At 35.1% G+C, this 23,704-nt stretch overlaps 1 protein-coding gene across 1 annotated transcript in view; it reads left to right on the top strand.

Annotated features, from left to right (window-relative positions):
• Positions 1-23,704, top strand: part of MALRD1 (MAM and LDL receptor class A domain containing 1) — a 239,243-nt gene that overhangs the window by 61,025 nt on the left and 154,514 nt on the right. The window contains exons 18-21 of the mRNA XM_058831049.1: positions 1,350-1,762; positions 15,183-15,270; positions 18,037-18,213; positions 20,486-20,663. Coding sequence (XP_058687032.1) covers positions 1,350-1,762; positions 15,183-15,270; positions 18,037-18,213; positions 20,486-20,663 — 856 coding nt within the window. The remainder of the gene's footprint in view (positions 1-1,349; positions 1,763-15,182; positions 15,271-18,036; positions 18,214-20,485; positions 20,664-23,704) is intronic.

The following is a 23,704-nucleotide window of genomic DNA, read 5'->3' as shown; positions in this document are numbered from 1 at the left end:
ATGATAGTTTTAAACACAAATGCATGTGAGTTAAACTGAGAGTAAATGGAATTCTATCTCCTTTATCCAAAGCAACTATATTGCTTTATCTTGTGTAAAACACGAACATTATTTGGAAAGTTTATTTGAAAAGAGAGGATTTAAAGTCAGACAGTTGTTTTGGGTCAATGTGCTGTCTGATTTTACTGACAGAAGTACAGCCTAAGATGTGTACTGATGGACTGGGGGGAGCGTATGTCCTAGGTCTTCTTAGGACATAGGATTCTTCCTATCAAAAAAAAGTTAAAACGTCTATTATATATCTAAATATACTAAAGATAGGAGTCATGCTGAACATATTTGTCCTCTTCAAAAGAAGAACTTGAAAGTACTGAGGAAAGCTATGAGTCGTTCACATTTTGACATTCACCTTGAGTGCTGCATGGTGGTGTTGATGGTTTTTCCCCTGAAGCATGCATTCATCAATTTTAAGAACTCAAGAACATTAATATAAAATTAAATTAACTAGCATTTTCTTTATCACTTCCTGAGGTAACTGAATTATGCAAATCACAATCAGTTTGAGAAATGGGGGGCACCTTACATGCTTGAGGTGATGTCAGTCTGCAGTAATAATTGCTGAATATCAACTTAAAATTGCTGTAAATGTAAAAGAAAGTGAAGGCTTTCCAGCTTATCTTAGTTTTTCTACTTGTGCAATACCTAGCTTCTTTATAACCCATTTTGAGGTCTACAATAAGGTTTGAATTGCAGTTTTAAACACCATTTAATGCAATGACTTAATTTTAAAAAAATTGCTATAATGTCAGTTACTGCTTATGAAAAGCATATACAAAATTAAAATATAAGATCACCAATTCTGACACATTTTATTGTTTTATATTAGAAGTAATTAATACATTTTGCCTTGATGTCAAATAAAAAAAAATACAGTTGTGTAATAGAATCTTTTATTTAGCCTTGATAAAATTATTTTGTTAATATAATTGAGGATAATAAAGATCTAAACCACAATGTGTTTTTAGGACTACATCTACCAAGCAAAATTGCATTATATCATTTAGCATACATATCTACAAGGCAGTATGGTGTGGTTTATTTAATCCGATTAACTTCAATTTTAACTCCTTTGATTTGGTCACTTTCAGTTAAAGAACTTTATAGTCTTTAATTTTAATAATACATAAAATTAATAATATGGATAGTTTTATTCACAAATATGTTTGTTCAATAACTTAGGTACAATTTGACAGCTATATTTTGGAAATAAATATTTGCAAGGATTAAAAAAATTATTAAAGTACTATCCCCCTTTTATTTTTTGACAGTCTGTTCTCTTTACGTTTCAGACCCTGACCTACAGTGTAACTTTGAAAATGGGCTGTGCAATTGGGAGCAGGATGTATGGGATGACTTTGACTGGATCAGAATACGGGGTCCAACCCCCACAGTTAATACAGGCCCGTTGAAGGACCACACCACAGGCACAGCCAGAGGACACTACCTTTACCTGGAATCCTCTGAGCCACGCCAATTCCAAGATAAAGCAGTTTTGCTTAGTCCTCTCTTCCACCCTTCTGGCAATGGAACCTGTGTTTTCCGCTTTCATTATCATATGTTTGGAAAAGAAGTTTATAAGCTGTCAGTCTTCCAAAGAACTGTGAGTAATACTAAGGGATGGCTGTTGTGGTACAAGTTTGGAAATCAAGGAAACAGATGGATCAGACAGACACTCTTCATCAGCAGTTCTAAGCCATTTCAGGTATGATCCTTCTAAGTTGTGAAGTGTTTATTTGCTACATCATAAAACACTGAGAGTATCTAAATAACTGCACAATCTCAAAGTTATTTGTGATTGTCTGATCAATTTTACTTCAAAATATGTTAGTAGGGGTTTTTGAGGAAATATGTAAAATATTTTTTGTTCTTGTGGTTGCTTTAACTTTTGCCCCTAAACCACTTAATTTTAGTATTTTGAATAAGTTTATTTAAAATGGATACTGTTTTTGTTTTTCAAGGTTTTGGTGAAAAACTCTAATCCAAATCTACAACAAAATAGTTTGATTCATTAATTTAAAGACTGTTCAAAAGAATATCCTCTGCTTTGCCTTGCTTTTAAAAAGTTACAAATTAAATTTTAATTATATAATGCCAGAAAATATAACAATCCAAAATATTTGGCTGCTGGGTTAGACTGAGTCAAAAAATCACTTGGAGAAAGGTATTATTAAGTAAGTTACAACTATAAATCTTGACTTATTTTCTCATCTTTTAAATATTGTACATACTATTTATCTTTGATTACATGTGGTCTGCTTATTCCAGCTGGGATATTCTGCAGGGTTACTAGAGGAGACATTGGTTCACTTGATTGTCAACTGGTCCTAAAATTACCACCCTCTTCTCCCCACATCATATTATAAAAATAAACATTTCCCACCTTCCTTTTTAATCTGATATAGTGCAATATTTTCTTCAGATTGTTCATTATGATTTCCCAAAATGCTATTTTTAAGCAGAGAGAAATTCTATCCTCTTTGGAGGAAATGGAATTAATACTACCGTGGATGCAAAACGGCACATGGAAGGAGAGTGTTCATTTTCTGCAAGACCTTTTGTAGAAATATAAATTGCACTTGCACAGCTCTGCATAGGGAATTTCAGAGATCTCATATTATTTTGATCTAGTTTTGTTTCTCATAGTCATTTTTGAGGGGCATGAGGTATAAGTGAAGGAAGAGATCAAGACCTGATGTTCATTATTGTATATTGTGTATTTTATAATGGAGTTTGCTGTCACAACCTACAACACTTCAAAACTCGGAAGTTTTGAAGAGAGCAAATTGTGCTCTGTTTCTAAGCTGCCCAGTGCTGATCTCTTTCCAATCTTCCTTTTTCTTTCCAAACTTTCTTTTAAGTGTATAGTGTTTAAATACACTATATTTGAAGTTTTTCTACAGAGATGTGTACTAGAACAGCCTCCCAGTTAGTTTTAGGTTGTCTACAGGCTGTGTTACAGTATTAAAGCTGTAGCTTCTATATTTTCTATATTGTGTTCCCCACATCCCATAAAGTTAGGGTTTCACTACTTTCATGCCACATGCTTAAAGTCTTGTATGTCAAATTAATGCTTCAAACGAAGTGTTTAGATCCATTTAAGAATGGATTTTTTCCATGAAAATCTGAAAATAAAATAAAACTTTTAAGTAATTTTCTGGTCAAAATACAAATCTTGCCTTCATAATCTTGTCTTTTTCTAAACAGACCATCTTGTCAGTTCTTAAAGGTTTTACAGAGATTCCTAGTGAATAGAAAATGATAGACTCTAGGGCCAAAGACAGTCTAAATCTTTGTCACTCCTTCCATGTTCTTTTTCTCTTCTAAATGTGTGAGATAATCATACATCTGAGATGTCTCTTCACCCTCTTTTCTTCCTATGTAAGTAGGTCATTTGTTGAGCCCAGTCAGAGAAATGTTCACTATCAATAATTAATCCCTCAAATTCACATTTTCAGTTTGTTTGCTAAGCATGGGAAGGCAGCTTTGGGAGTATATAAACAATTGTGCCTATACACCAACTCCTAGGGACAGGAGGAGCTGTCAGACAAAAATTCAAAGCAGCAAAGAAAGGCATTTGAGAACCTCTTGAAAGACAGGTTCTCTTTTGAAAGTTTTGGACTCTATAGGTACGAAACTCTAGGCCCTTTAATTGGATGCTCTGGCAGAAACCCAAAGGCAACAGCAGACTCCCTTGGCTCACACCTGCTCCCAATAAGCCTCAGAATCTTAATTTTGTCAAGAAAGCTTTGTTGTAGCTGCCATTAAACCATGGTGACATTTGTTGCTGTTCCATCAAATGTTTTACACCAGAGTGTTAAATGTGACATCAATGAGAACAATGGGAGTAGCTGGAGGAGGAAAAGGTAAATTTAGAGCTAAACTATTTAAACAAAAGGAATGCAGCTTTCTCAGAAAAAATTAAGAACCTCTGTCAAATACTGCTACAGATGAGTATTAAAAAGAGTCCCAAATACACATGCTTATAAAAATTTTGCAGCTTTATTGATCTAGAGTTTCTCTTCCTCTGCAAAGGATATTATCTGCAAGAAATTATACAAGGTTGTAATATATATAAAATATATATCAAGTTAAAAATAAGTTCCTTAGAAACTATTCCTTTTAATTATAAGAGATACTTGTTTCAACATGAAAAAAACCCACTGAGTGTCCTTGTCTCTTTACTTGTTCTGCATTTATTTTCATACTGAGAAGTTTACTTACATGTCTTTTCTTTAGATAAACGTTTGAAAAGGTAGTAAAATAAGATACTGTCCATGGTAACCTACTCATAGTGATGATGAATAGTGTTTGCTTTTATCTTCCTTGGAATAGTCATATCTAAAATAGTTTCTGCTCAGAAGAAATTGCAAAGATCCTATTTTAACATTTTAGAAAAAATTTTCTGTCTCAGTTTGCTCTATTTATTCATGTTTCTGATGAAAAAAAAGGAAATTATATGTGAAAAATGGCAAAATTATGTATCTCAATCCTTTTGGGCACTGTAGTGTCCTTTTTGTCATGATATAAACCATGTACCTGTCATGTCTGTCTTAAGAGACCTAGGGTAACTTTACTATATCACAAAACATAGGATTAACAAAATAATTATTATCTTCACCCCAATACAGTTATTCCCTTTTTGCTTATGCAGATTATATGTTTATCTCTATAAACAAAGATGGTTTTAAATCTTTGATACTGCAAAATTTAAGTAGTACTTAAGGGAGTCTATCATCCTTTTGTGATGATTTTATAAAGATCATTTTTGCATTTTCTTCATTGGCTCTTATGAAATTTAAAAATGCAAGTACAATCTTTAAGTCCATGCTTAACTATTAATGCCATATGTGGTATCATTACTAAAAATTTTAGTATTCTGAGTATCATATATAAAATCTTGTTCATTCCCTTCAAATATAAAAGTTTCTCCATTTAAGTGTGAAAAATAAGGACCAAAATCAGAAGAAAATAAACAAAACAAAATAACGTTGCAATTAAGTAGATATAAAATGCATTTGATATTTTCCTATTTTACAAGTGGTTAAGAAAAGTAAATAAAAAAATCCACTACAATAATTTTAATCTTTTTATCAATTAAATATTAGCTTAGAAAGTAATGGAATATTGATTGAAAATTAGAATGATACATTTGCTATGAATATAGAATAGCACTGTGTTCTGTGAACACAAGTATAAAACAACCTTCTTGCTCCAACTATTACATTTATCTGTTGTGCTGGTTTTTTTGGAATATACAGGTACTTGTGTTATGGTTTTTGGTATGACTTTGACATATCAGTTTGGTGTCAAATACATGTGTAGTGAGCTACATCCAGGCTCTTATCATTCATCTTGTCAAGAGAGGTAGGAAGGGCTAAAAATCGCACATAAAGTACTAGGCGGGTTAGGTAACAGTCACATAGGCTGCTCTGCTTTTTCACCCTCTTCTCTTCCTTTTCACTCCTCAGTGAGATGAGCAGCTGTTCTTTGGGGATTCTGGTGATCTGCTACGTAATAAGCTAAACAGCATCACAAAAATCACCCTTCAGTTACTTCTGCAATTCTTGCTGCTTCTTGCAATTACTTTTCTGAGAAGAGAGGATAGATCAACACCCTAACCCCACCAGACATTCCTGTAATTAAAGACCCTGAATTCTAGTGGTAAATGTAAATTTTGGTGTAATTCCTTTTTAAAACCCATTTTTATAGTGGTTTGGGGTTCTGTTTCAAACCAAAAGAGTCTGCTGTGGCTGTTAGTGAGGTTTCAGAATGTAATGTAATTTCTATCATGCATTTCTAGTGGTGATAATTGTATTTCATACAAGAATAGTACAGGGGGACTTGTAGTAAACTAAATACCCTTTTTACCAATTTAAGACAAGCTAATGACTTACTTACTAGTCTTCTTTGTTAGCTATAATATCCTTTACATAAGAAAATTTAAAATTTCTTTTCCTATGTAACAAGCATCAGAACTATGGAAATTATAAATCTTAGATCTTGCATACCATTTCACAGCCCCTCTGAAAGAATATTTTAGTAGGTTTTGTAACATCAGTAGTTTTGTAGACTTGTGTAAATTTTTCAGTCTTCTCTAATCATTAAATTATAAGCATCAGGTTGATATTCTGCACTTATACTGGTGTATTCCAGACCATGTAGCTGGTCAAGCTTAACCAAACTTCTTTGCTTGCAACTTCTCTGGAAAGTGTGGATTACTCTTTATTGTCCCAAAGAGAAGTATTATTTCCTAGTGTGGAAAACACAGGAAGAAGGAAAACAAAATCAAGCAATTGTTTATTTACCCTTATTTTTGGAACATTAAACTGGGGGGGGGGGGGGGGGGTGGGGTGTGTGTGGAATAAAAAAATAATTGGAAATGTTTGACCCTTTCTAATTGGAAATGTTTGACCCTTTCTAGAATGCTTGGGTAAATTGTGTTCCTTTCAGAAAGAGCTTGAGATTTAGCAGAAAAATATCTAATCAGTGTCACAGAGAAGCTTCATAGAGAAAGATCATTAGAGATTTTTCTGAATAGAGACAGGAGAGGTATTCTGTGAAATCATTAAGTAACACAATCCAAGCCAAAGGACACGGTATTTTAGGATGGTCTCTTGTACAATTCATTGTTGAGGGATCTTTTGGATACAAGAAACTACAAATAAAGTCAGTAAGTAAGTTGGCAAATTATTAGAAGTCTGTTAAGGGCTGGTAGCACAATAACAAGGTTACAACCTCCCACCTGGCATACCCTGCTAGGAGCATGGGTGGAACCACTGCATGCCAGGATGTGCATTGTTGTGGATGGTGCAATCCATGGGGAGACACACTGAGCTGGCTGGACAGCCGACCTCACCACTGCCCATCTGTGCTCATGCTGCCAGGCACTGTGCTGCTCAGAGCTTTTGCTGCATTGGGAGGCTCACTCCTTTTGATATTCTAGCTGTAATTTCAGATTTTCTGCAGTCACTTTTGTCCTTATTCAACCAGGTTTATTATTGTCAAGTGTTGTTAGCCTTCTGCCTTGATTTGATTGCCTACTTGCTTCCTTCTTCAGGGCCTCATTTCAGCGTGCTTTGACATACCAGTAGGAGTTTGTTAATGTTTAGTTGGTCAGACACATATTTTTCATTAAAATCTGGTGTTGAAGCAGCCCTGAACTTATCAAGGACTTGGCTGTAAGACATTTATTATATGTCTAATACTCACCTGTGATCATTTTTATGTTATTGCTTTGATCCATTCCCTGATAGCAATTTCCACACAAAGATTTAGACAGCATGATTTTCCACTCAAAAAAAACAGCTTAAGTTTCAATTTTCAATTTATCATTCCCCATCTTCCTTCTCCTACTCTTATCCTTTGTACTTCCCCTAGCAATCTGCTGAGATTAGTACTCAGGAATTCTTTTTTTTTTCTTTTTTTTTCCTTGTCCTTTAAATGTTACCATTTGTTTTTGTTGCTCCTTACTCCTCCAATACTACTTCAAATAAATGGATATCTGTTTGCTGCATCTCAGTAGAGCTTTTTCTGACTATTCTTTGTTTCTGATCTGTGCGTTGGCTTCTTTCATCCTTGATACCTCTTTGCATATTGCACAATACCTCGTGATTTTTACATTTACAATGTGCTGTTGGTTTCTGGTCTGCTTACAATCATCATTCTCATTGTGTTTCAGTGAAGCATTGTACAGCCTGTGGTTTCAGGAAGACCTACACAGCTTTGTATGTAGTTGGCTCTGGAGCAAGTTTTCATTAATTGACTAATACAGACCATTAAATATCTGAATGTTCTGGAATGGGAAGAGACATCTTGCACCGGATAAAAGTTGCTTAAATTCTCATCCAACCTGACCAGCACACTACTTACAATGATGTAAAAAATGTCTTTCTTCATGTCCGATCTAAATATCTTCTCATTCAAAATCATTTTGTCCTGTCAGCATAAGTTTCAGACAAAAGTCTCCCTCTATCTTTCTTATGAGCCAGCTTTAAGTACTGAAATGCTGCCATGAGGTCTCCACAGATCATTCCTTCCTCTAAATTCAAATCTTTCATACTGTCTTCATAGGAGAGAGGTTCCAATGCTCTGACCAGCTCTTGTGTCCCTCCTGTAGACCAACTCTTACACGTTTTTGTGCTGGGGAATCCAGAGCTGGATGCAGTACTCCACGTGTGGGCTCACCAGTGTGGAGCAGAGCAGCAAAACCCCCTGCCTTGCCTGGCTGGCCACACTTTGTGAAGCCTAGGGCAAAGCCTACACAATTCTGAAATTATTTAAACCAAAAAAAGAAAAAAACAACCAACCAACCAAAACCAACAAGCACATATCCAAACCCCAAAATGTTGCTGTCTTGTATTTAGCACTCATGCCTTTTTAGAATGTGTCCTGGCACATGTGATGAGCAGTGATGGTTTCAGGGCATCTGAGCTGTGACAGAGATTGCTCTGTCAGGCCAAATATGGATTAGTCCAAGTCTGTCCTGTTGAAGTGTCAATGTCATTTGGTATGGCAGCTCTACTTGTACTTGGAGGTCCTAAGCCCTTCACCACGTCCCATCCTCACAACCAACCTCAAGGGGCTGTAGAGGGCCAGGAACAAGAGATGACATGTCTCACGTCAATCTCATGTTCATACTTCATGCAGAACTTGTACAGGCTCTGGTTTGGACAATTATGCTCAGGTTTCCTAACTAGTCCACAATCTAGGTTGGAAGCAATATACACATAGAGTGGACAATGTGGGAACCAAGGCACTTGTGGGAAGGGGTGAAAAATGACCTTAAGACTTTGTGGTTGGTGGTGAACTTTGTGTTGCTAGTGAAGACTATTCAGTACCTACAACATGAAGTGAAATACAGTGAAGTGAATTTTCATACTGAAAATGTGTGTGGTATGATGCATTTGAAAAATAAGAAGTGTGAGTTTTCTAAAAAATCATTCCTAAACAATGGTTTTGTCATTTTTGAAAAATGGATTTTAGAACACAGAAAACTATGGAAACAAGGAAATCACATGAGAAATCAGGAAAATACATTGTACAAACCTTCAGAGAAAATTTCATGGGTTTAGTTCAGGTCTTTGGGAAAGATAGTGGCCTTTTGTTCAGTGCTATCAGAATACTTAAAAGATAAACCACTGTAACAATAGAAATAATTTATTCTTTGTGCTATCATTTTATTGATGTACTGTGGAAGACTTGTCATGATGTCATCAAGTCACAACAAGTACACAAAAGGGACAAGGAATAATAATATCTAATCTATCTTTAATAATGCCTTTTCCAGTGAAAATGACATTCTTAATTTCATGTCTGTAATTTCCTGCAATTTGTATTTTCTTGAGAGGGGAGAGAACAAGGGGGCCAGGATGAGTGTTTTTACCTTGTTTTTCCCTATTTACATGCAGGCTGCTCAAAAGAAATCACTTAAAGTAAAAATAGCTTTTCTATTCACTACTGCAGTGTCAAGTTCTGCCCATGTTTTAAATACGGAAAACCTGAAGTAATGAGCAGTTTTCACCATCTTTCAGAACCCACATCCCACTGAGAAACTGAGTGGGGCCATTTGAATTCAAGGGGTGTCGTGTAAGATAGGAGTTTTGTTGTCCTGAAAATTAAGAGTACTGTTTCACATTTCCTGTTGATGTTACTATATTACTTATCAGCAGCTGCTGAACAGGAAAATGAGACTTGAATAACTTTTCAAGGAGAAGGAAAAAGTTAGCAACTTTTATCTCATGGCTTAAGTGGATCTAGAAATCATCTTTGAAAATATAACAGGAAGACACAGGAAAGCTGTATTTTGATGAAGATTTAATTAAATTTCCTTCTGTAGTGCTGAGCTTTATATCTAACAGAGAGTTTTAAAAATATTTTTTATAATATTTCTGTTTATTGAGTATGCTTATAGCAGAATTAGGAAGCAGTGTAGAAATCTATTCCCACTGAAGTATATATCAAAACTCTCATTAATTGTAATGAAGACAGGATTTCATTTCAATCCACATGTTCTGGTGATATCTCTATATTAATGTTTTCTTGCTTTGGGAGATTAAGGCCATATGCATGGATGGAGGAGTAGCAATTCTGTATTACTAAGTCAGAAAAAATCCTTTATGTCAGGATGGAGGATGGATGGAGGGGCAGCAATTCTGTATTACTAAGTCAGAAAAAATCCTTTGTGTCAGGACATGTCCACATCTTTAGACAGGATGTCTAACAGTGATGCCTTTTCTCACTAGCATTTGCTGCTGAACAGATAATTCACTGTTTATAACCACAAATGTTTTCACAAACACCGAAAAGAAAGCAGTGTCTCCTCTTAGGATGCTCCTTATCTCAGCATGGAAGAATTGCCTTAGCAATCCCTGCTGCATAGATCAGATAAAAGTCTGTCCATTCAGCCCAATTCAGGCTTCCCTAGACAGGGATGTGAAGATGTCTTTCTGCAGCCTTTATATTTTGATATGCTCTACTGTACAAAAGGGAGGGACAGAAGTACTCAAGTCATAACAAGTCATCCTGGTCAATGTGGGACACTTCTTTCAGGACCATAAATCCCAGGTATTTGATACAGTAATTCAGCCAGAATCCTGTTTATTTGTTTGTTTTACTTATTTACATATAAAATCTGAGGGAAACTGTGGGAGAAAGGAAAGCAGACTTTGTATATCCTTGTAGATTAAGTCAAAACTAACCATGAACTTTAGGTGTTTTAAATATAATTTCAAAATTATAATTGCTATGTAGATGTTTTCCAAGTCAGCAGGCTAAACATGTTTTATAAACCTAGAATCTCAGAAATTTTTAGGCACTGACAATATAGTACTTCTGCAATAATTCTTCCAGTGCTAATATTACAGAGTGACAACAGAATCTTTTCTCTTGAATGAAGTTTTGTGGCCTTAATACAGGAAAGTAAAGACTCCCAGAATATGTAGTTATTAATCCCACCAATATCACTGAATAGTCTGAAACAGGACAGAAATGTGATTCATCCCTGCACTTTAGAGAAATGCTGTGAAAAACATCATAAATCAGCATGAGGTTTCACAAGCTTATAGTGAAGTGTGATAAAGTGCTTTACTGAACTAGAACCAGTGTTTTTCAGTATCTTGTAAAACCAAGCACTGTTAAACATCAAATATTTGACACAAGATTTTTCATATTTGATGTGTGTAACCTTAAGAATGCTGGTAACAATTCATTTGGACAACTGTTTAAAAAGACTTCATTTCAACTTTGAAGTCTTGAGGTATTAATTTCTAAAGCATTTTCAATGGTCACGAAAGAAAGGGGCTGATGAGCTTTGAAGAAGGATAGTGTGATCTTGAGCTTTTCAGATGGAATAATTACAATTATGTGGTGACCCAGTGCTGATAATCTTTCCAGAAGCTGATGGCAGGTCCCACATGTGTTAGTTTTTGGGGTTAGAAAGGTTCCATGCAGCACATAACTGCTCTGATTGCCCACCTCATTCCCTGCAAGAGAGGAAAACCTGGAACAGAGTGTGACAATCCACACATCCTTTTTTTTCCTAAGACAAACCATTTTGCAGAAGGTACAGAGGAACAGTTGAGTGCCATGTAAACATAATACAACTAGAGGACATCTAGAGGAGAGATTGGTGCAATAATCTCACATCCACAGTGCCTGCTCCTTTGATGGCAGCTGAGGAAGCAGAGAAACAAAGCCAAGGAGGAACAAATTACCATGTTTGGACTCATCAAAGCAGTTAATACCTTATTTGATTTGAATTAAGAACTACTCAAAAATTCAAAATCAAATCTAAATTTATCAGTATTTTTAAAATACATTTTTTCCTGAAAGAATTGTATTTTCTTGGAAAATAGTTTCCCTTTTAATGTGCTTCTTAAGAAAATACTATATGAATATGTTCATGCATTCTTGATAAAATCATTCTACATTGAAGACTTATGACATGACTTGTGACTTAATCATTGGATGAAAATATTTTAACAAAAAAGGAAGCTTTGAACCTTCATTCTCTGGCTTGTCCATTGTAATTACAAAGTTCCATCACCTCATAAGGAATTTGTTGCTTTTTGGATGAAAAGTTATTATACATTATTATGCAATTTCCTTTATTCATCGCAAGCATTAAAACATAGGGATAGTTTACTTCAGAGATATGCAGTGAAATGTGCATTGCTTTGCTTTCACAAAGTTACAACATAAGTTTTTTAATAAAAGTGTTTTGTCAGTTATTTCTGTGGTTGTTCTTTCCTATTCAAACCAAAGTACGTGATTTCTTGCCAGAAATCTTTGTAGAAACCTGATCTAAATTACCATGCTCTAACTAGAAATAAAATCACTAAATAACAAAATTGACGGCTCTTGTGACAAACCTGAGTTACTGTTTGTCTAAATTACAAGTTAAATACATTAGAACAAATATCACTATTTCCTAGACATTCAGAAACCCTCAGAATTTTGAATATGCCACAGTTTTTTAAATTAATTCCATTCTATTTTAAACTATGCTTGTATAGAAATAAAGATTTTACTTTGGTAACCTTCAGTGAGAATTGGCTACTGACAGAAGTGAGCATTACTGTAAAAATTAAGCATTTGTACAGAACAATATTACCCATTGTAATTCCTCTATTAACACTTGTCACTTCACTCTTCAAAAGCCTATTTTGTCCAAAATCTTAAGGGATCTTTCCTTTTATGCATACAGAGTGTCATTTTGATGAAGTTTTCTTTCATGGAATTAGGTTTTTTCCCCTCTTTTCTTTATGTCAAATACCTTTTGATACCTTTATAGATTTCATTGAGTCTGGATCTTAGACTTCTGAAAACATGAAATTGGGAACTATTTATTCTCATTCAAATAATAAATGTGATGTGAAATGAATTTCACAGCAGATGAATTTCCTAGAGGTTGCTTAATAATATCTTATGAAGTTTGCAGAAATAAATCTGACAAATTAATTTAAGTGGTCGAAGTTTAACCACAGCTGCACAGAGACTGTGGTCTCTATTGAGGCTCTAAACTCATAAACTGGACTTATTTTCAGTTTTAAGTGTATACCTATGCCACTATTACATTTTCTGTGTTGCTAATGAGTTCATGCTCTATGTCAAAGTATCGGACTCCCCAAGTGCATAGAGAAATGTAAAAAAATAATGGGAGTGGGGAGATTTTAAACTACACAATCATAATAACAATCAGTATAAGAGTATTCTGAATTCAATTCCCCCTAGAGAACTGTGTCCTGTCACTTCTAACTTTGGTTATTTTTAATCCCTTTAAAAACATTTTCCTGCTTAAACATTGGTGGAAGATGTTATATAAAGATGTCTTCAGCCCATGTGTATGTCAGTACTGGGGACATGGGCACAGGCAGATTTGGGGACTGAAGCTCCTTGAACATCCATCTGGGACATCCACAAGTGCACAATCCAATCCCATGGAAAATTAATGTAGTTGTGAAGGTATTTGGGTTTATCTAAGTAATAGCTGTGTAACTAAACTCACTGCCTCTTTTTCTGAATTTGAGCTAATTAATAAGTAATTAATTGCAAGTAGATAATCATTTATACTTTGAAAACAAATTGAAAATGACATTTAAGCTGCTGTGTGTTTGCCAGTCAAAATTACAGTGGAAGAAGATTTGTAATTTTGGAATAATAAATTTCCTTGCGGGGTGTTTTCAAATATTAGATGTTTTGGTTTGTTCTGTTTCCCATTTCTAGCCATTTTATTTCTACTGGTACCAATACTGTAGTATTGTTCCAATTGTAATCTAAAAAAACCAAAAGCCTGGAGAAATATGATAAAGAATGGTTTTTGGGTATCCTGAGGGAAAAGAGGAATCCCATACTGCTGTGAGAGAAATTAAAGCAATGCTGTAATTTATTGTTGTCATTCACATGAAATATATTTTGTGCTAAAATGGCCCATCTGGAGTACATCCGTAGTAAGGGACATATACCTGTCTTCTTTTAGCATACTCATTTGTTTTGTCTAATGGACATAATATATAAATGAAGTGTGATCATTTTTATTTCCTCTGGTGATGTCAACATCAATAATAAATCTACAATTCACATGTAACTTCAGAATAGCAGAAACAAATTTGTCAGTGTTAACATATTTAGACTGATATTATTCTTTTACTTTTACAGGGTTAAGGCCATTCCTTGCATCTTTTAAGTATTTTTCTCTCCCGTTACAGGGTAATAAATTTCAAGTGTAATGTTTAAAAGCTCTATGTACATATCATATGAAAAATGGTTCTTGTTGAATATAACCTTTCTTTACAAATAAAATTGCACATAAATAAATTTAAACAAAAATAGTAGAACAAACAGTACTCTGAAGCAGAACTGTCATGTTTTTGCCACTATTTATACTTCATTCATGTGTAGGAATTTTTTACTGAAGTGAGGAAAAAATACATTTTTTTTATAAACAGGGATTTATTATTTAGTTAAACTAAGAAGAATCTTATCAAACCTTTCACTAATCATCTGCTGGATATTCATCACTCAGCAACAAACAGAAGAGAGGAGGTTTATTTAGTCTTCCAGAGAGTATTTCACAAACACCAACTCCTCCTATTCCCTGGCAGTAGATAATAATGAAACAAATACACCATTGACAAGTCTAATGACATAGTAGAATACTTTTCTTTAAAAGGTTCCATAGCTCATTTCTTACCTGCCTAATTGTTTTCATCATACTGAAATTTGTATAAAAGTCTATAATTTTTTTTTAAATGAATGGTACTGTATTTAAGCATGATTAATGTTATTGCAGTAAGTACCAAAGGAGGTAATCATAATATGCCATTTATGATAATGTCTTGCCATCATTTTATATCACAGTGATGTTTTACTGAATTTACACCATTGTGAAGCCAACCATTCTGTTATGGTTCACTATGATTAATGTGACCACCAGTGAAAGCTGATAATAATTAGTATCTTTTGTAAATTGTCATTAAATAGACAATATTGCCCAGAATAAATTTAATCTCATTTTAAGTGTGAAACTGGCAAATGACTCCTCTACCAATTCACAAGAAATATTTAATGAGAAGTGGAAGTCTACTGTACACTGAAAAATGCTTTTATAATTCTTGTTTTCCTAGATTTTGGTGAAAGGCATTGTAGGAGATGGTTTCACTGGGGACATTGGACTGGATGACGTGTCTTTTCTGGGCTGTGCTCTTTACTATGGTAAGAGTTGAAACACACATCTCCAAGCTGTGAGCCAATTTGTTGCTGTCTTTTGTAAATATTGCTACTAGAAAAGTAGAAACCAGGTTAAACTGTGACTCAGGAAATCCAGACTTGTTTCCCTGCTTTTCAGATCCCCATATCCAGGCATTAGCACAAAATAGTTCCTGCTGTGCATGTAAGGTCAAAAAGAAATCCTCAGTGAGAAGTGTGAAGCTTCCATACTCTTTTAGATCTTGATTCCTAGAGGGTAAAAGAAACTTAGCTGTGTGTAAATGAACTGAACTTTCATTCAGCCAATTCCGTTTGACACAGCTTTCCACCGCCCCCTAATAATTCTTAATTTACTTACTGTGCCAATTGCTCTCACATGACAACACACAGATAGTTCAGGTGATAGAGCAACCTGTTGTCAAAAGTCATTGTTACCAAGGGTTGAACAATCTCTACAGAATTGTAAAATATTATATCCCAAAATACATGTACTTTAAGACACCAGCCTCAGGACCTGGAGTTCACCACAGAAGAGATTTTAGGAGGGCTGCTGTCAGCTGCAGCAGGCATTGAAGGGTTATACATGGCGTGACAGTTGCTGTAAATTCATGACAGGGCTGTAGAGCAGCAAACAACTCAAACAGTGTCTGAATATTAGTATCCTAGCACTTGCTCTAAAATTCTCTAGCGCAGATACATTTTGTTCTGCTACTCCAAAAATTCCTTATAGATATAATTAGTTCTATGAGGAATATCCAATATGTATGGTATTTCTTTTGCAAATAATTATCTAGTGTTTATACATATTTATACAGGGTAAAGCAGTTGTAATGTTTTGGATATGAAGGCTTCTTGTAAATACTCAGTTAATGGATTGTGCCTTATATTCAGGGAAGAAAATTTTAAAAGGACTAATCAGAAAATCCCTAAATATTTTCAAATTAATTATGAGGAAAAATTTAAAAATAGAAGATAAATTGGAAAGCATAGATGGTCAGAGTTTCAAAGTTCATAACTAAGAAAAAAGCCCTCATTGTATGTGGAAAGAAAATGAAACTTCTCAAGTATAACGGTGGACAGGAATCAGGATTTGTGTTCTGTATATTTTTTAAATTGAGAGCAATTTTTGAGACTGTCCAGGGTCCTGTCTTAATTTATCTCCTCCATTCTATGCAAATATTCCAACAACAAAAAAACCCCTAAAAAAACAACAGAAAACCCAACCAAACAACAACAACAACAACAAAACAGTAATAAAGAATGTGGGAATAGTCTGCAAATAGACAACAGCTATGGCATATTCCACCATGTTTAATACAAGTTGGATCAGGTTGAAGAAGCAGCGTTCCTCTGTCCCTGAGCACTAGAATCAAGCACTGTCCTCTTGTGACGCTTTAAGTGACCAAATACTGGCAGAGAGAGATGGGCTTGACAGCTTGGGGATAAAATCTCTCATAAGTAACATTAAAGATGTTGAATCTTTTGAATCTTGAATGTTGAATGCTTCAACACATCATCTGAATGCCCAAACCAAAGGCTATTCAGTGATGCTTGCTCTGGACAAAATGGTATTTAATAAAGTATAGAAAATATATTGTCTCAAAACAGAGGAAGTATCATATCCTCCTCTGTTTTCAGGTGTTGTTAAGGTTATGTTTATTCAAAATTTCTTCTTCCATTTCAGTGTATCAGGAGCAGAGGCTTGAATGTGGCATTTATATTTAAAAATTTCTAACCTATAAGTTCTTTGCTGTTACTCTGGGTTGTAGATAAATTTATCAATTCATACAATTCTTACTTCAAAACATTCCCTCCCTTAAGTATTTTGTTTGAATTTTAGGACATTTTGAGAGTATCATTCATTTGACTGGAAAATAATTTATTTAATCTCATAGACTTGCTTTCTATCCTACAAAATAGAAATGGGTAATTTATTATCAATATTAGTGCTTCATCCTTCAGGGATTAAAAAAAAATAATTCTTTTTATCCCAGACACCTTTAATATAAAAAGTCTTCACATGTAATTTTTAATTAACTCAGGTGTATTGCTCAGGTGCATTGTGCATTACAGCTAATGATTTCATAAATCATTAAATTTTAAAAAGGAGTTTTATAATGGAAATTCCTTTTATGGACAATAATAGCAAAGGTTTTCAAGAAAAGAGAGTAAGCTTGAAAAAAGTGCATAGTAAAGAATATGAGGACAAAAAACCACAATTGATTTGAAAGAAGTGGTAATGAGTTTGAATGAAATATAAAGGAGGTGGTGGAACAAAGTGGTGACCTCAGAATAATTTCTCTAATGAGAAAATAATTTTTTCAGTGATACGTTTATGAGGTAAGAAGGTTACATAGTAATTTCCACAGTCACTTGTAGCAATCAACATGTTGAAAAACCCCATTATCATCTAAATAATCTGTTAGCCTTGGTTCACAGGGAAAATCAGTTTTTGTGAGTGCTGTGTGGGTCTCGGCATTAGTTTTTTTGAAATTATTCATTGGGTTAATCCAAATTTGAAAGACTGGCAAGAGGTATAGATCCTGCAAGTGCCAAATATTTTATGGATGGTGTGACAAAATTAGTGCTTTCCACTGAGGAAAGCTCCAATTCAGCTCCTGCTGAACAGCATATAAGTCACTCAACTGTCCAGGAATGATTCCAGTAAATCCATGCCCTGGAAAAGCGGAGCAGGGGCAAAGGGAGAAAACATTATGAAGCTGGAATGCCTTAGTCCAGGTGCTCAACATCCTTTTGGCTCCTTTTTCAAAGGAAACTTGCCCACTATTTCTACAACTACTTCAGGAACATCAGTTCCTGCCACGCTCCCCATGAACAACTGCACAGAGAAGGAGTTTGTCTGTCGAGCCTCTGGCCACTGCATCCAGATGATGCAGAAGTGTGATTTTAGACCTGATTGCTCTGATAAGTCTGATGAATCAGCTTGTGGTGAGTGGATCAAATCATGCCTTTTCCTACCTTACTAGTTTGTGGGTCTTCAACACATTGCTTTAGCAGCTCTCTCTGCAATTTGGTATTAGCACCTAGATGTTATTTTAATGTGATTTTCCCCCAGGAAAATAATAATATTTTACTCTTAATATATGTAATGTAATGCACTTTCTACCTTCTGATTCAGACTCAACATTTCAATTCAAGTGACTACTGAAATGTGGCAGGGGAAGGAATCCTCAGTGCCCTAATGATTGGTAACCATACATGACAATTTTAACTGAACGTAGTTTCTTAAAATGTTTGCTAGTCCAGACTGGAAGAGAGAAAAAAATTAGTTTCATGTTTGGGGTGGACATCTGAGAGAGCTGTTTCCACTTCTTACCTACTTCAATGAGTGTGGGTTTTGCTTGCTTGTTTGGTTATTAGGTTTCATTTTTAATACAAAATTGTTTCAGCATCAGCAATAATTGTGAAAATCTGCCTACTCCTCACAGAATTGTGTTCCAGCCCGTAAAGCTCTGACAGTCTTATGGGAACACTGTAAGGGGGACAATGGACAAGGTCCACACATGATGCCCATAAAGATCTAAGACAATTGTTGATTGCTTCTGAGTTGCAGCAGTTCACACTGTAGTGTTTTAGAAGCTGTTAATGACTTCCTTTTGCCTCCAAGAGCAGTACTTGGAAGCAGCACTATCCCAAAGCCAGTTAATGAGGGGGACAGGCATCTGGAGACAATGACCTCATCAGCCTTTGCAAGCAAAACTATTGTCACTGAAAATGAAAACTGTGAATTCATTACACACTATGAATAGAATACAATCACCTTTTTCAGGAAGGTGAGGAAAGGTATCATTCACTCCCTGTATCTATTTTTTTTGTGGGAATAACTGGAAGAAATGAATCTGATGTTTAAGTACCACTGGGTAGTTTCCTATAGAGTGAAAAAACACCAGCCATTGAAATCTTGCCCTGAAGCATAAATACAGAGCCCTCTGAACATTTCTCCCCTCAAAAGTTTGCACTGTCTTTCAAAACATCTCCTTCTAAGCAAGATAAATACTGTGGAGAAAACACCTTTAGATATTTGCCCTGTCTGAGGTCTCCCATCACTAAGATGGGAATTAATCACTCAAATGACAATGCTGGACAAGGACTTAAAAACATCCTGACTGTAACAGAAATATGGTCACAGGAAGGTGTTATCTTTCTCAGAGGCACTTTAAATGTAATGTTTACAAAGCAAGTTGAAAAGGAGAATAAGCATTTAATGCAACTCATCATTCTCAGGAAATTTCACGAATCTTCACACGGGCAACTCATGAGATCACTCTGGCTGCAGTTTACTTCCTTAGTGAGGATAACGAGCTCTAAATCAGAGCTCACTGTCTCTTTAGTCTACTATTTTTAGCCTTCAAGTAAGGAGGCATCAGGCACTTTCTACCAACAAACTGTAATTTCCTGATGCAGCATTTTTTATGGGTTTATGGGTTAAAATAAATTCTCATTTCCCTTGCAAGTCTCCCAGCAGTCACTTAAACTTAAGTGTAATAATGTGTTCCAATGTTCTGAAGAGTCACTAGACTCAACTTGGACCATGTGTTGGAGAATAAATATTCACAGCAGAAATGGAAAATAAAATTGGTTTCTTCACCCTAAGCAGAGTCAGTAGTGAGCTTCCATTGTTGCTCAGGAAGCAAAAACTCATTGGAAGGCAGCTGCAGATTTGTTTAGTAAGACAACAATACAGAATTTGATACCAATACCAAATAGGTGCATTTTAATGTAACTTTCAATTTTGTGAGGACTGCTTGAAGTCTGGTTTGGTGTTTTTTTTAGAGTTATGGTCACGGACTTTATAGACAATGTACAATGATTTGCTGATGTCATCAGTCTACAGGACTGGAGCAGGACCATACAGTAGCTCACAGACTCTCAACTGATGAACTTGACATGAATTTCCCTGTATATTACATGACACATTATTAGAATTACCTGAAAGCTGGTCAAAACTCACATGAAGGTAGATACTGAGGTGCAAATGAATTGGTATATTCCCAAAATTAGAATCTGTCTAATAGAGGAGAAAATGTAGAATTCATATTTTATCTGTAAGTAAAAAGCTATGCATGTTAATAACATGTCAGTATTCACATACACGATAAATTGAATCCTTTTTATTTCCATGTTGCTTATTGGGTTCTAACTTGAGTTAATGATATTCAATTTTTATATAAACATGAGTAATCACTGTTAATCTCTGAAGTTATGGAAGTCTGTGACTTTGAAGATAAAGACCTGTGTGGATGGCATCAACCAGCCTTGGAACAGATGTCAGGAAATTATTCCATACCTATCAGAAAGACATTCAAGTGGCAGCTCGGAAGAGGAGCTAATCTATATCCTGAGCAAGAACAACACTGTCCATTAACTGATCATACCACGTGAGTATGTTTTGTCACTTGCTTGAGTCTCTTCTAGAATGTGTGATCTTAACCACCTATAGATTGCCAAGGGGAAAAACGGCTCCTTTACAATATTGAAGCAGTTAACTGATTTATTAATGACATGTAATTAACTGACAACCAGTGAAGTAGGCATGCAGGATCAATACTACAGATGAATCAAAATTAAAAAAAAAAAAAGCACATTAATAAGCAGGTAAAAATTTCTAAACACCTTTCTGTAAGTAACTCCCAAAAGTTTCTGTACCTCCTCATCCAGAGAAACACGTGCACTACTCTCACAGGATATATGGAGTACAAGCATGTTCCCCCTTATGAGAAAGCAAGTTTGGAAGATACGGCTACTCCAGCTTTACCCTCCTTTCAGCTGCCCAAAGTCCCAGCCCAGCAGTTGGCTGCAGGCTGTTGGCAGCATCCAGTGGGAGTGGCGCTCTGGCTATCTCTGCAGTGGTTGTGGCACCAGCAAGATGACCTCTGGCATGTCAAAACCTGGTGATGGCCACTGCTCTTTGCATTGCATTGTCATTCCCTCCTATTACAAATTTTCATCCTACTTTTGCTCTTCTTTTCAAGCTGGCTTCTCTTTTTGAAGCTGGCTTTGTGATTTATTTGGCATTGTTTAATTTAGTTTATTGTGGTGTCCTAGTTTAAGGCAAAGTTCAGAGTCACTCGTGGTCATCCTCTTGATCAGTTTTAGGAGAATATCTACTCTAATGGTCTTTATTCACACAAAAAAATTATGCTCACTTTTCTACCTTTCCAGCTATTGTTACTTGTTGTTAGCTATTGTTATTGTTATTGCTAGCTATTGCTCTTATCCCAGCAGTTTTGCCCAAGAGTCAGCAGTACAAGACAAAATGTCCTGTGAATTCTGCACTCATTTTCACTAATGCAGTTGTAAACTACTGTAGTTAGAGCCAATTTCAGTCTAGTTGGTATTTTTTTTGCCAGTTCTTTTTATTTTACTATCTGGTTTATAAGTTCATATTAAAATGTAAAATATTTCTAGTCTCTCTCTATTCTCAATACATAAATTAATGTTGGATTCTAGGTAGATTGCATAAGATAGTTACTAGCTTCTCTGAAGATAACTCTTTTGATTTATCTCAAGGAGATAAAAAGCAAAAACTAGCTTTTCTGCATGAACATCTGGTTTTAAAGGTGCAGGGTTTTTTGATTTTTTTATTAAGTAAGAAATGTGTGTTAAAAAATGCATTTATCCAATGTATTCCAGTTAAAGGTAACAGTAAGACTTATCAAAAAAGAAATCCCTACAGGGAACTAGCGAATGTATTGAGTATGAACAATTTTCAGTGTTATACAATTCATTAGTAAGAAAATTTCAGTCCAGCGTAATTACTCTGAACAGAAAAATACTTGCCTGGTTCTAGTGATATGTATGTTTACTTTCTGTGACAATAGACCATAGAGTGAAAACAGTCTTTAAATTAAAACCGCTTCAATAAAGTCTTTGTTATATTGCTATTAGTTTAAAGTGACATTATTTTGCATTTACTCAGCCTGAATTTCTAACACAATTAAAGAGTGAGCTCAATATGTTAGTTTCACTGTGTACTTCATTAAAATTATTGCATTTTTACAAAAATCCCAAAACAACAATACCAAACCCACAAAAAATCATTCAACAATAGCAAAGAATTAAAATGCTGTCTAGTTGTTTCTAACTCTCTGCATTATATATGAAAAGGAAGTGAAATGTATTCCTTAAAAAAGAAGTGTATTCATTAAAAAAGAAAAATTGTTTACAATAAATTAGCTGTTAAATCTTTCATTGGCTACTCCTTAATTGTTGTATATTAGCCAATACCAGTCCAGTTTGTGTGCTTAGTAAATCCTCTCACAACCTTTCCACTATAGCTTTGTGTTGGCACAGTGATACATGGAATTGTATTACTAATTTTCAACATATTTTCAGGGTTTAATGCTACTAACAGTATATTGAAAGGGACTGATGAAAAGAAAAAGTAAATGATCCATAGAGATTGCAGTTTTCAGGCAACGCTGTAATGTATTGCTCTTGCGATGTTCCACACGAGATGCAGTTTGGTTCTATGGTTTCCCCCTTCCCTTTGTTTATTGGCCTATAGAGAAGTACAGAAAATAGATGCTTCCAAATTACCACGGAGATGCAGAGCAGCAGTTTTCTTGAATTAAAACCCTGCAACATTTAGTTTTATTTTCTAATCCATTTTCCCCAAATTTCCAGTTAGATGAGGCAAGCTGTGTTGCTATAATCTTGTCTGTTTGCAAATGAAAATAAAATATGTAGGACTATGTATAGAAATGCTTGGATTCATCCTGATGTAAGAGTAGTTGGCAGTGCAGCTTACAATGAGCTCTTTCAGCAAAAATACCTGTGAATACTTGGAGTCAAACCATCTGCTTCCCCAGAATAAGTACTTGGGCTAGCCACATGTAGGCTGGTGAATTGTGAGGTGAAGGTCTGAGTCTTTGAAGCTGTAATTACATTAATTAAGCAAAAATAATTTACAAATAGAGGGAACAGCTTGTATGTATACATAGAAACCAAAGGCTGGAGGAATAGAAGCCATTATGGGAGCCTGCCTTTGGAGCCTGGCTTGAGCTAGAAAAATTCTGTCACGTGTTGTGCAAAGAGCCAGGTGACATTGGCACTGTGCCCTGGAAAGATCACCATTCATACACAAATGTAGAGCTCCTGTGACAAATTTTCATACTTAGCAAATGGAATTCTCCATTGCAGTTAAGTTTCTAAAAGCTACAACAATAAAAGTATCATTTTGTGTAGGCTTAAACAAGTGTATTAAATTGACACCAGCAAATGGATAAGTCCATTAGTATATTTCCTTTTTAAATAATCTGGTTAGTGATGTGGCAAATTCCTTGACATTAATGATGACATTTGGGCATAACTGTTAATTGAAAACTTTGTAGTCACTTAATTGATATGACAATTCATGCACCAAATCTAATAAATTAAAAGAGAAATGGATGCGGAGATAAAACTCTAAGCTGACAAG

Source organism: Poecile atricapillus, chromosome 2 (assembly GCF_030490865.1).
Source record: "Poecile atricapillus isolate bPoeAtr1 chromosome 2, bPoeAtr1.hap1, whole genome shotgun sequence".
NCBI lineage: Eukaryota > Metazoa > Chordata > Aves > Passeriformes > Paridae > Poecile > Poecile atricapillus.
Note: the sequence above shows the minus strand (reverse complement) of the source record. Positions and strands in the feature narration are given on the sequence as shown.